Here is a 14,292-nt window from a genome sequence, read left to right as displayed (position 1 = left end):
GAGCATGGAACCTCTCTGCTGACACATGGGACATTGTACTCAGCAAATAGCATACTGCTTCCTGTCAGTCTGAACACGTGTTGCCCTTTTTCATTTCTGCCAGCTATAAGCAGCAATAGTGTCCAAGACAGAGCACTATCCATTAGTCACAGGTGGAGAGCACTGTGAGGTGACAGATATGTACATAAGAAGTAGAGATGTCTGGTAGGAGTATTTCACTAGGAATATATACTATGTTTGTAGCTCATGGTATGCACAGCTGAGTGCTATTTTTGACAAAGAGAAGTATCTTTGTCTCTGTTTTACTATACACCACATCTTTATGGACTGTGATTATAGCAAGAGGTAGTTGGACTCTCCTAGTGATATCTCTGTGCATATTACACCACCTCTGCATCAGAGACCCTCTTTAAAAGCATGGCATTTACTTTTCTCATGAAAACTGGCATCCACATACAGTCTAACTTTACTATTAGCTGTTTTGATTGTTTGATTGTGGGGATTTTTTTCATTTGATCCTTTGAATCCTGCACCAACTGACCCAAACTAGTGGAGGAAGAGATGATTGAACTTACTTTTGGTCTTCCTTAGGCAAGTACCTGAAACAAACATGACAGCCAAAATGTTCTGACTGATCCACTGTAACCTCTTATTCTGCTTCAACAAGTCCTCAGTGATTACAGATGACGTACTAGTTGCTCGCTCCCTGGTTAAATCCATCTTGAAACACAGAGAAAGGAATGCAGTAGCTATGTTTGACACATAAGTGGACAGAAATTATTTCCTTGCATATATAAAATACCTTCAGTGTGAAGCAAAAGCAGTTCTTTGAACTGTGCACTCTTACTTGTTAAAGAGAATATTTCAGGACTTGTACTTGATCAGGTAATCATGTGGTACATCTTGTTCTGCCTTAGTATCTGTTATACTATCAAAGGTAATTAGAAGGAATGTAAATGTAAAAAGAAATCCCATGTCCTAAGTTTGTGTGGGGTGCCTACCACTGTTCTTTAGTTGGTGATTTAGTTGTTTGCACAAAGCTAGTTATTTGGACACCATGCTAGCACTGGGTTCTGAAATAGTATCACAAATCATTTTAAAGAGTCAAAAAGGTAATTACGAATGTTTTACATAGCCCATTTGGAAGCACTTGGTGATTTTACAAATGGTACTAATTTGTCAATCAAGTATAAAGCAACAATCTGAAAGACTTGGATGGCAGGGCAGTCTTTCTCACAATTATTGGAAACAAGGTAAAACTACTGTAGTTTCCCTCGGATTAATCCATTTTGGTGGCTTGCTTTTTAATGTATTGCAATCAGTATTTAAAAGGCAGGTTTGACATGGGATACACAAAATATTGTTCCTTTGTTTTTTTTGATTTTGATATTTTGATACATAGGTTTTGTTATTTTGATTTTTTTTAAATCTTATTTTGATACACAAAATATTGTTCCTTCATCAGTGTAGCAACTTTTCATGAAACTGCTGCATGGAAACTGACAACTCCTGTGTTTGGTTTATGGAATGAATTAACTGGGGAGAGAGGCTTTCAAGGACTGGGGGGTGCATGTGTGTGCTTGCACTATGTAACCTGCCTATGGGCAGATGCAGGGGGGCAGGGGAGATTACAGCTGCTAGACCCCAAATTCATATCTGACATCTGTGAAATCAGGTCAGACAAGTTTGACAGGTAAGCAAATGACTATGCTATCAAACTGTGATGCTTGTACACTTGGGAAACTACAGAAAACAGCTGGGAGTTAGATTAATACAGAGAAAAATATCTGTTATTTCATGCTTTGAGAGGGGTTCCAGTGATTAGACTGATACTAAATAATCCTGTTAGAATGAGGTAAAATCCTGCCTAAGCAGAGATAATTAAGTTCAGGGTTATCAGTGTGATACTTTCATGACCACCAAATTCATCCCAGCTGTTTCAACAGGCAGGCCTGGGTTCCTGTGTTGGACTAGTTGGTGCAAAGAAAGAACTTCTAGGGTCCGATAATTTTTTATTTTGTTTAACTTGCCTTACTTAACACAAAGTTATTTCGATTTAAGAACTATAATATGCAGTGTGCTCATGACATATCTGTTTCAGTTTGCAGCTCATCTAGTCAAAAGCAAGTACCCAAGGGTCTGCATCCTAGATGGAGGAATCAACAAGATCAAGCCAACTGGTCTTCTTACTGTTCCTTCTCCACAAATTTAAGTGACTGTAAACATTCAGGACAATCTGTCTGAATAGAGAAGTCTTACTGTACAACATGGATATCCTGAACCCAAAGGGCATTATAGTGTCTTCACTATACAAGCTATCCTGATGATCAGTGTCTTATCCTGCAGATCTAGAGCACAGAAGCTTTGCATTTATTCTTTGACATAGAGCTTCAGTTGGAACAGATGAAAACTGTGAAGCTTCAAGCTTTCCAAGAAACCTCTTTTAGCATTGATGTAGTTCACAACTGGTGAGCAAATCTGAACACAAAAAGAATAACTCAGCTGGCATGTGGTATCTTAGAAATGTTTCTGCAGAACAAAATAAACTGGCACTTGATGGCTGTAAGCTGCACTTAAATAGATTATTTTTCAAAAGTATTTTACTGTGAATATTGAAAGTAACAAGCTGAAACTGTATGCTGTGTGTATCCTGTGAAAAAGTGTGTTCTCTAATATTTTAAAGAGTGATTGCTGTATCTTGTGACCTACTTTTTTTTTTTGAGAAAGCATTTTTTCATCTGGATTGGAAATAAAAATGTGTCCCAGATTGGAAGTCACTGTAAGAGCTGCTGCTGAGTCAATCCAAACTGTATCATATCCTGTAGAAGCGGAGAAGGCCCACTCCTCTGGGGAGAATTTAACATTCTATTTCTGTAAACACAGCAAACACAACAATTTCTGAACCAATTACATTTACCAGAAAGGTAGCTTTTGGCAATACTGTGTCGTATGATTATAGATCAGCTGTTCTGCAAATAATAGTGCTTTTCCATTTTAGAAGCTCATGCCTTAAAAAGAAACAACGCAATTTTAATTTTCATATGAAAACATTCTAGAGTAATCACTCTTGTATAAATTGGAGGTGCAAGGTTCTCTTTGGTTCTTCACTCTTTCAGCTACTGGTGTCAATTTTTTTTTAAGTCCCGTTTCTTAAAAACTTTAAAACTGACAGACAGCAAACCTGTTTCTAAAGTAAACTGGATGGAAGTGCTGTAGATGAGTGAAAGCAGGCATCCACAAAGGGCATAAGGTGACTGTGCACTAGAGATGTGGAAATTACTTTGCAATAAGAAGCCAGAAGTATTGAAAGCACCAATAGAAACAGGAATTGGCATCTCTGTTGCAGAGAAGCTAAAAATAAATTCAATTCAGACAAGTACCACCTTTCAGGAGATGTGGAAAAAAACCCCCACCCTAATTTCTCCCCCTCAAAATCCCAGGTTAGCTTTGTTAGCATGTCAGGTCCATTATTCTAAAAATAATGTGGGGGGAAAAAAGGCTAGGAAAAGCAAAAATCTGTCTTCAAGAATGCTACTTGAAAATAGGACCTTTAATCCAGGAAATGAGTTGTGATAATGTAAGACTGATAGTATGGCTCTGAAATTAAATGGGAATTTGGAAGAATTTGTTTTAGAAGACAAACTTCTAGATTTCCCTTTCTACGTTTTTAAAGTTTAGAAAACACTGGTGTGACATGAGGCTTAGTAATCACTGAAGTGCAGGGATTAAAATGCATTTTGTAAAACGAACAAAATGACACCAAAGATCTGTTCGCCTGGTTACAGTCACATATTAACTTGCATTGTGAATTTGACACTATGCTCTTTATTAGAGCATTGTCTGGGACACGGCAGTTTACACAATACAAGCTCACTGTTAGGGTAATGGGGATAAATGCTCTGGAAGATATGGTTATCATATGCCTTAGTTGAGGATTTTATATCATGAATACTTTTTTAGTTTGGCAAACGGAATGCTTCAGCACCTAACTTTATTTAATTTTTCTTCTGTCAGAGTAGATTTCCAAAACTGAAACAGTTGTCAGCTGAGAGGAGGGGGTCAGTGAGAAGGCTGTGAACAGTCTTTATAAATCGCAGGCAAAATGATCACTTGTTCTGTGGGGGGTTTTAGTGGTGGTGGTGGGGTTTGGTTTTTGATGTTTTGGAGAGTTGTTTTTTTTTTAACTGAAACAATGCAAGATGAGACCTTGTGGAAGATGCTGAAAGAGGAAGTCTTTGTTCTCGCCTGTGCGATGACCAGAAGATTTTATCCTGAATCTTCAGAAGCTAGTTGCTAACACTATGTGCTGTCTCCAGGGAGGTTTAGTCTTGCCACAGCTGTGGTTTTGAGAACCCTATTGGAAAAGTATGATGGGTGAAAAGAATATGGGAAAGAAAGGCACCTTTTAGCTCCCTTTATCTCAGCTGTGATTCGTCTAAAAAAAAACCCATGGAATTACAACATGCTGATATATATAGGCTTTCTTTGGCCTAAGCTCAGCATAATATACTGAAGCTTTCAAGAACTTTTTGACTTTAAAGTTCCAAGCTGCCTAGCAGAGTGACCAAGTGAGTGAAATGCAGGGACAGATCATCAGGTTCCTTTGTTAGCAGAGGGTTTCTACAACAATCTCTGTGAGGCCTGTGGTGCTCAGCTGACTTGAAAAATGACCTGGAAATGGAGAGGAGCAGTGAGGTTAATACAGGCTTCCTGATACTACAAAATCATCTACCGTGATCGAAGTTTTGCCTGGCTGCATGGAGAATGAGAAAAACCTTGTGATACTTGGTGTCAGAGAGATTCACTATGAAAGGGTACACGTGGGGCCCTGGAGAACAACAGTTTTACCCATATTCAACGTTATCGTTGACGGATAAGACATCACTGCAAATGCGTAACAGCAGCCAGAAAACCACACAGGATATTGGTGACTGCAAGGAAGGAAATGAACAAAACAAGTTATGCCATCAGAGAATTAACCCATATGGTACATTTTGAACACAGCACAGATGCTTTATAGTACAAAAAAAAATACGCAGGATTAGAATGGATACAAAACAGAGTCAGAATAAGATTATGTTAGTTACATTGACTGAAACTCTTCAGTGAGGAAAAAGAGGCAATAAAAATAGAACAGCACACCTTTTGCTGAAGGTACATCCTGAAAATGTGGATTTGTCACCAGAACAGGCTAACGGTTTGTAAAAATACTCATAAAGAAGGATGAGCCAGCTTTGTGGAAGAGCTCTATCTCTGACTGACTATTTAGCACAATGGCTGAGAAACAGTATTCAACTCAGGGCTTTTCTGATCTGTTGTTAAGAGAGGCTAAGAGAATACACCAGAGAAAGACTTCACCCTCTTTCTTGCACTCCCTTTTCAAGCATTTGCCCTTTGTAAGTGGATATTGGGCTATCCCCAATATAGCAGTTCAGGTGATGTTATATATTAAAATTTAGCTTGGTATTTCTTTCTCCTTTGTACAGGCACTCAGAAAAGGACTGTAAGCACAAAGAATAGAATGCCTTTGAGAAAACAGGATATAATGTGTACCCAGCCACTCATTCCTGTAGTAAGAAGTATTCTGTATCTCCTATAGATATTTTAATTCTTAGAGAAGTCAAGTTATCTTTTGAGTGAAAAATACCTAATATTTAACAGGTTCATCAATTCCTTTTTGATTAATACAACTGGTTTTAGTGTTTAAATGTTGAACATGTATAGATTTCAGCTATAATGCAGTTCAGTCTTCGCTTTCAATTTACCTGAGTAAGATTCAAAGCCTATGTGTGTATTGATGTATTTTTGACAGAGGACTTAAAACTGCAATTAAGTAGAAGTTTACATTATAAAGTAACGTTTACGTGTATTTTCCAGGAGAAGTTGTGAGAGATGATGTGTCTAAAAGCAGGAAATGTCAAGAACTGCTAAACAGTATTGAATTTTTTTCTCATGTAAGTAGAACTACCTGAAAAGTTCTGTAGCTAATGCTGGATATGGCTGCCAGTTGCTGATCTACCTGCACTTACTACTTTAGTCAGCATTTTTGAAACTGTGCCTATAAATAGGCATACTATGCCTATTTATTTTAATTCAGCTACATAAGACAAGCACTCAGTCACAAAATTAGCTTCTGATGTCTTTTTCCATAGACAAGGAAAATTCTTACACTTTGTGGTAATTTCTCATTAGAGAATTTGATGTAGTTTTTGCAGTGTTTGCCCACTTTAAAAACATCAAAATGTATTTGCTCTGTTACCCCACCAATTTTGGCACCACTCTGGTGGAGCAAACAGTAGTCAGGTTTCATAGAGCTCTTTTAAGATTTCTGGAGGCCAGGTTTTTGGAACATGTATGTTTCTAGCACCATGGTCTGTCCAGCTGTACCACGGTCAATCTCTGTTTTAGACTGCAACTGGATACCATAAAGATTTAGTAGGAGAAAAAAAATTCTTCATCTTCGACGCTGATGTCTTCTACTGCTATCTGAAAAATATCCCAACTAAATATTCCCACTGTTGGGCCTGGAAAATGCAGCCTCTCCCAGTCTGTTCTTTCCTACCATTTCAAAAACATCCTGAATCTGCCCCAGCCATCTGTGCCTATAGCTTCCTGCCAGGGCAGCCAGATTTCCCACAGGGTACCCCAGCGGGCATCTAAGGAGAACAGAGCAAAGGTGTTAAACCCTCTTTTGGCAGTCTCACACCTATTGATTGTTGCAGACTATGAAACATTTGCTGTTAAACAAGTGTCCTTCTTCGGACCAGTGTCGTGGTTTTAACACGGCAGGCAGCCAAATACCACGCAGCCGCTCGCTCACTCTCCCCTGCCCACTGGGGAATGGGAGAGAGAATCAGAAAAGTAAAGGTAAAGAAACGCGTGGGTTGAGATAAAAACAGTTTAATAATTGAAATAATAATATTAATATACAAACAAGTGATGCACAGTGCAGCTGCTCACCACCCACTGACCAACGCCCAGCCCGTCCCTGGCTAGCGATCCCAGAGAAGAGAAATCCTGAAAATGCAATCCCAGAAGAGAGCGTGAGCTTCCCGGCCAACTCTCATCTATATACTGAGATGGTGCTGCCTCATATGGAATATTCCAATGGCCAGTTTGGATCCGTTGCTCTGGCTGTGCTCCCTCCCAGCTTCTTGTGCACCTGCACACTAGCAAAGCATGGCAAGTTGAAGAGTCCTTGTTTTCTAGCAACAACTAAAAACATCAGTGTATTATCAGCATTCTTCTCATGCCAAATCCCATACTAAATCCAAAACATGGCACTGTTCTAGCCACTAAGAAGAAAGTTAGCTCTAACCCAGCCGAAACCAGGACAACCAGACATAGTCCTTGAGATTTTTATTACACTTTGCACATAAGTTTCTTGGTTGGTTTTGGGGTTTTTTTTCTTCACAAGTAGATATTTGTCCTATTTGGTCCACCTTTTTGAGCAAAAACTAAGACTATTTGTCCTTATCCTAGGAACCTCCCTTCCTGGACCCATCTTGTCTCCCTTTGTCATCCTGTTTTCTCTAAGTTTAGGTCATCTTCAACCGTGATACCTTCCCAGTTCAGGATGGGAACAACTCACCTTATGTAGCAGAAAGGAGGGGAGTTGCAGTGTTTATTTCACTTTAGCTTTCATTAATCTGGTTTGTTATTTTTTTTTTTTTACTTAGAATAAGTTTTCCCTTTAGATTTATCTTCTCCCCACTGGTAGTCTAGGGTATTTGGTAGACAGTCTTTCTGATATTTCTGAAGTAAAAACAGTAACCATAGCAGCTCGGCAGAGACAGATAATGTATTCTTTTACTTAGGTGTTTTATTTTTCTGATGTCCTGAATAATTTCAAGAAGTGCGAAGGGCTAAATCGTTTGTCAGAGTGGGTAAGGGGTTAAATTTCAATATGATCTTTTCCTTGTTTCTTTTTCTAGGCTTTAGTCTATGGTTAGGCTAACTGACAAGACCATTATGCTTCAATTCGTTGCCATCCCTCTATGCCTTTGTGTAGACATAATCTGCGTAGGTATAATATAGTGGTGCGATGTTATTTCTGTGATCTCTGGATATCAGTATCTAGACTTCCTTTGGTGTTCTAGCCAGCTAAGGAAGATGCTTATTGGAGTGTCTCTTAGCTGGACTTTGGAGCTGCATCACACACAACAAAACAAAAAACCCCAGAATCACATGAGCTCTTCAGCAGCTGCATCACTCATGTTATTATTCAGAGGTACTGTGAGAGCCTGTTAGTTTCATAGCCTGAGACATCTTTGCTGTTCCTATTTGCAGGGCGTGAATATTGTCCCAAATATCCATTCCAGAGTTTTAATTTATATTTTCAGTTTGGGTAGCTTATTAAGCTTCTTCAGTTACGATAAAAACTAGCTATTTCTTTATTTAGCTTTCACAGTGTTCAGACTGAGTTACTAGGAGGTCTGGGAATTGTGTGGGAATGAGTGTGGCCTTTTAATCTCCCATATCCAGTTATCTTTTCTTTGCTGATGAGTCAGACTGGCCTCTCCCACTGTTATGTTAGAAACTTAACTACTGTCATCAGTCTTATCTTGCTGTTTTTAATTCCTTCTTCTGGGCCTATCTTGAGAATATTGCTTGAAAGAATTATTATTCCTCCCAAAAGAGTGTTTCTTTCCAAGGCAAGTAGTGAAACTTGAGCTGTGCTGACTGAGCTAACATCAGATTTGTATATTTGACTAGCAAAACTACAGATTTTCCTTTCGTTCATTTAGATTTCCAGCCTCAGAGAGAGATGATGCCAGAAACTGCATTCTGTTTGAGAAATAGTATTTCATTTGCCTTTCAAGTAACCATGAGGCTTGAAGTTTGCTGCTGGTGGTGCCTTTCAAATAGTAACACCAAAATACCTGTTTGACAGCAGTTTGTGTTCTGTGATAACAGAGTCTGTATTCTATCAATATAGGTTGACAAATTCATCTCATACTACCATAAGCATGTTGTTGAACATAATTCAATATTGCAGTGTGGCTGTCTTATTATACCAGCATTTAATAAACCAGTGTTATGCAGAGTTTAAAGAAACTGGTCCAAAAAATAGGATCAGTAAAGTATTATTACCACTGAATCAATCTATAAGTATTTCTTGTAAAGTTTTTTCGCAAAATATGTTCAACCATAACGTAAAGCCATGTTCAGATTAACCTCTGGTCTTGCACATGACAACAGAGTGACCCCAGTGTATGCATTGTTGTAATTCACATATTTTACTTCGCCAGTGATGGGTCCTTATGTGCTTTAGGAACTATATTCTATAATGCATAGACACTAAATGAGTTTCCAGACAGTAAATTGTGTGAAAGAACAGATACTGTAGAGTGACTCAGAGATCAATGTGGTAATCATTATATTCAATGGGAACAATCTACAGAAAAGTTATTGGATCCCTGTTTTAATTAATATTTCCTAACTGCAGCAGTATTAAATTTGTCTCTTCTTTGCCTATCTAGGGTTATCTGGCACTATGTCATTTTAGAGAGTTATAGCATCTGATGGTATCAGCTCTTGCCAGCTGAGCAGGCCAAAGGAGTACAAGTCCTGTGAGTACAGAACAGGAACATGGAATAATTGTAGGTTTTAAGAGATCCAGTGATTATGGCAGTAGCTTGAGTTATCGGGCTATTATTACCTGCCTTGCTATGAACTTTGATATGTCTTGCGTAATCAGGGTGGCTCAGTTCCCCTCACTAAAATGAGGCTAATAACACTTCCTAATTATACTCAGTGTAGAAAAAAGAAATATAGTGAGTACTGTTACCACTTAAAATGATTGAGTATGAGGACAATGCAGACACTAAAGACTAAATACTTCTTTCCTAGGAACAAGCTGTTTCCTTGGGAAGCCAGAGATAGATGACAACATGAGTTCTTCATCACTGATTTTGTAAACAATCCTTTCACTAGTAAGTACTGCTAATGAATGAATTTCAGCATTCCCACAAACAATTCACAGCATCTATCAAGAATATAGTATTAGTCAGGAAGAAGCCCTCATGTTACAAAGCTTGTTATAAATTTTGGTTAGCTATGTCCAGCAATCATGCTAGCAGTGTATAATAAACACTTGTACAGTTAGGCTGTAATAAAATATGATGTATTTTCAATGGCTACTACACTTAGATTTTTCTTTAATGTTGATCAAGGTTGACACCTTCTGTAAAATTAACCAAATAGCAGGCTTTACAACCCTAGAATATCAGAAATAAAATCATAGCCTCCCTTATAAAGCAGAGGTCAGACCATAATAAGAAAGTATTTTTATTTTTGATTTTCAGCTCTTTTTTCTCTTTTAGCTATTCAAGTGAGTTTGTTTTGTATGCACGGAAGTTATGTATAGAAGAGAAGTAGATCTGTTTGCATAGCACTATTTTGTCCTGCTGTGGCTTGTTAAGGCATAAAAACTCTGCCTGCCTCAGCAGCAGTAAAACGCCAAATTCTTTTCACTGAGAGTTTTCTCACAGCTTCTTAATGGGGAAATATAGGCACTGAGGCCAGCATGAAGAGATAGCAGGGGGGTCTAATCTCACTGACGTGTTTATATGCTCCACTAAAATACCACAAGCTAGAAAGTGTCAAGCTTTCTGGATGGTTCTCTCTCTTCCTATCCAATCCATCTTTTCTCCACTTCAGTTCTCTATTAAAAGGACTCAATAAGGAACTAATCATTTGTATTAACGGAGATAAATCTAGACCAGAATTTTGGAACTAAATATCATGGCGTCGATCATGTGATATTTAGCCTTTGCTAGTAGTCATTGTTTTAGGTAAATTAGCATGTGATATCCTGCTATTACTCAGTTTCCCATAGTTTCAGACTGTCAGTGTTCTTATACAAATTGAATACATTAATCCTCTGGGTATTCCTGACATGTTCTAACAACTGTTGAAAGACAGGTTTTTAGCCTTAATCTTTTCTCACTTGGCATTCTCACAGCAAGCTGACTCAAAACAAGTCAGAGCTGTACTTTTTTTTTCAATCACATCCATAGAGAGAACTTTATCTTGTTTGGGAGCTTAGTGCATAGTTCTGGCACCAGTGAGCACAAGAGAAGCACAGTCTATCTTCTGCTGTGTAATTATGATTATTACGTATTACTTCAAAAGTATTGTACAAACCTGGAGTTTCAGAAACATACTTTTAGTGAGCACACAACATTCTGCTTCCACAAAAGGGTTAACTTTCTTGCCATTACGTACGTCAATTAATTTGATTTGCCTCGGTTCAGTTCAAACCCTAAATGCAATTTTTCTCAAACCTTTCAAAACTTGAATGAGCAAAATAAATCAGAGATTTTAAATCTTTATTTATTTTAAATCTTTATTTTATTTATTTTAAATTTATTTATTTTAAATCTTTATTTCAAGTAAAGCTGTTTCTTCAAGAAATGTTGTTTCGCAGCCTTAAAGAAATAGGTGACATCATGTGTAGGGTGATGTCCTCAAGAGAGAAACTTAGTGGCTCTGTCAAGTATTACATGTCCTCAGTGTAGGACCAGTTCAGTGCTCTCTGATGGCAGCTCTTCAGGAACTGGGACACTCCTACTCCAGTCTGGAAAGATCCCCCATTTACAATATGAATGAACATGGAGAGTTTAGTTTAGCATATAACTATATGCTATATATATGTATAATACATGTATAACTATAACAATATAGTTAGAAAACAGCTTTCTTTAAACTGACAAGGCTGTTAGAAACTTCCAGCTCTTTTTGGAGGATCCTCTGAACCCAGATAGAATAGCTCAAAGGAATTGGAATAATGAAAATTCCTCTTTTGCAAATCTATATAGACATGTAGTGCACACACATACACATGAATCTGAGTGCTTTACTAAAATAGGTAAGTCTTGCTGTTTCATGCAGAGAGAAATTACTTTTGAAGGAGAAACCAGCAAAATAGGTGGTTAGAACCCAGTGATGCTGCAGTGTTTGAGCTCAGTTGTTCTGAATATTCTCACTGCTTTTGAAATGCTTTGTGCCTCTTGGTATTGTATGTGCAAATATCTATTTGCCCTACACTTCTTTCTAAAGTCCTGTAGGTAAACCAGTATTTGCCTAGGCTTCTTTGCTGTCTTTCATCCTGCCTGATAGTGCTTTTACTGTGTACTTTACAGGCTCTCCCTCCCTCCAGGATTTCATTCAGCTTTTCACAGGCCCTTACCTTTTGCTCACCTTCCCTGTCGGAAACACATGATGGGTTTTCTTTCGCGGAAGAGTTTTTTAATTCACTCATTGTGTCTCCTGTTCCTGGAAACTGTTTGTTCCTTATTAGCAGATGCCCGAAGCCACTGACATTAGGATCCTGGGCTTGTAGTGAAATGAGATTGCTGCTGTGCACAGAGGGAGGGAGGGAGAAGTGGAAAATTCCTCTCAGTGCCTCCCTTGGAAAGGCAGCCCTCTCATAATGAATCACTGAGAGAAGTCTTCATGATGATGGATGAGAAGCAGTGGGGGTGGCAGGAGAGAGTTGAAGGCAACAGGGAGTTATTCTCTAATTGCTCTTTCCTGACAAGGTAGAATAACTGACACCTAGGGCTGTGCTTCAGACTACTGCCTCTTGCTCACTGCTCGTTACAGGAGCAGCAATGTCCCTCATGGACTGGGGCTGCTCTTGGGTTATCACATCCTGAGACAGTGGCATGAACTGTCACCTCCTGTTGTGGCAAAGACAAGGTGTCTGCCTTTTTTTTTTTTTCCTTCTTTTTTTTTGTGGGAAAAAACAGGCATTGAAAAAAGTCAAGCAGCCCTACTATGCGTGCTGCACATAAAAGTTGCGCAATAAATGGTCACAGTAGCAAGTAATCTAAACATATGGGTATTAGGAATTTATTATACTGAACTTGAAGATATCCTGTGTTTCTGGTGGTCATCTGGTGAATGCCAAAAGAAAAAAGGAACTCCAGCCTTCCTTCACTTTCCACTTTGTTCAACCTTCTTCTCAATTTATCTCATCTTTTCTCTGTGATACCCCTCCCTGTGAGTCCAGGACTGGATGAATCCTGTTAAGCTTGCAGTAGGACAGACCTCGTGTGCTCAGCAAACTTGCTGAGAATTTGAAGTACTTAAGGCTGAATAAATACCATACTCTGGCTATGACAGACTGGTCACTGTGATGCCATGTTACAAAACGCAATGTTAGTGTTTTGGCAAATGGCAATTTTGTCAGTTACAGAGCTGTAAAAATTTTTTGCCTTTGGGTCTTTTGCAAATACAAATAGGTATGTAAACTGAGTACTCATTTTTATATCTTACCTGCATATATATGTATGTGTTTAAGGAGGGAGAGGACATGCCGAAGTGCAGAAGGAGAAGTGATTGTCCAGGAAAACTCATCACATCCCTTCTGCCAGTCTTGGAAAGCCAGGACTGCCCCTTCTCCTGTGGATGGAGCGGTCTTCCTAGAAGCAGCATTGGATATCCTCTGAGGATAGTGGGGAGGGCAGGCCTGGCTCTCCTGGAGCCTTTCCAAAGCCAGCTTTCCATTGCAACTCCAACCCTTCTCCAGTTTCTATGATGAGTAGCCACCCAACCAGGCTTTTCATCCTCCAAGGTGACAGGATTTTATTTGCCAAGAGTACTGAGAAACCTTTACCTGGTACATGTAGTGCAGTGAATGTATCTATCTCTTTCTCTATAAATAATACTATGTGCATGGACATAGTCAAGGAGAAGTCCCTAAAAATGAGGTGAGGTCAGTCTATGAAAATGGGAAGAGACATTAGTCCTTTAGATTGCAGCCTTTAACTGTTTATTTTAAGTGTTTATAAGGAACTGATGACTGAAACCAGAATAAATGCAGGAACTGGAGCTTAAATCCATTGTTAAACATGCTGTAAAAGGTAAGAGTTTCTGAACTTTTCAGAACTATTGTTAACTTCAGTCAGGAGCAGTGGATGGGTCACCAGTTTGAATGGGAAACGGGGCAGGAGGGACTGGGAGTTTTGACTCGGTGTGAGGAAGTCCAAGGTGTGTTTTATTCTCTGTGTAAATTCACATCTAAAACTCGAGTCAAGCAGACTGTCCCAAGGATCAGAAAGTAATGATTCCCAGGCTCTTATGCTGAGCTAGGCTTAAGTCTATATTTTTGAGGTGCATGAGGGACTTCAACTTATTGTAAATTTTTGCATAGCTAGCTGTCATTACTGATGTAGGGAGCAGATGAAAAGGACTGAATGCTTGCCCCAGCCAGTTGGTGGGCATAATTGCATGTTTGCTCCGTTGATTCACACATTAAGCATCAGGGTAATCATTTCCACTGTA

At 38.8% G+C, this 14,292-nt stretch overlaps 1 protein-coding gene across 6 annotated transcripts in view; it reads left to right on the top strand.

The window, feature by feature from the left end:
- The window catches only part of TBCK (TBC1 domain containing kinase), a 112,945-nt gene extending 110,172 nt beyond the window's left edge, over positions 1-2,773 (top strand). For all 6 annotated transcript variants that reach the window (XM_068403099.1, XM_068403101.1, XM_068403098.1 and 3 more), the window contains one exon: positions 2,102-2,773. In XM_068403099.1, the coding sequence (XP_068259200.1) occupies positions 2,102-2,212 (111 nt within the window). In that variant the 3' untranslated portion in view covers positions 2,213-2,773. The remainder of the gene's footprint in view (positions 1-2,101) is intronic.
- Positions 2,774-14,292: the final 11,519 nt, after the last annotated feature.

The sequence above is a fragment of the Nyctibius grandis genome, chromosome 6 (assembly GCF_013368605.1).
Source record: "Nyctibius grandis isolate bNycGra1 chromosome 6, bNycGra1.pri, whole genome shotgun sequence".
Taxonomy (NCBI): Eukaryota; Metazoa; Chordata; class Aves; order Nyctibiiformes; family Nyctibiidae; genus Nyctibius; species Nyctibius grandis.
This window is presented reverse-complemented; position numbering and strand designations above follow the sequence as displayed.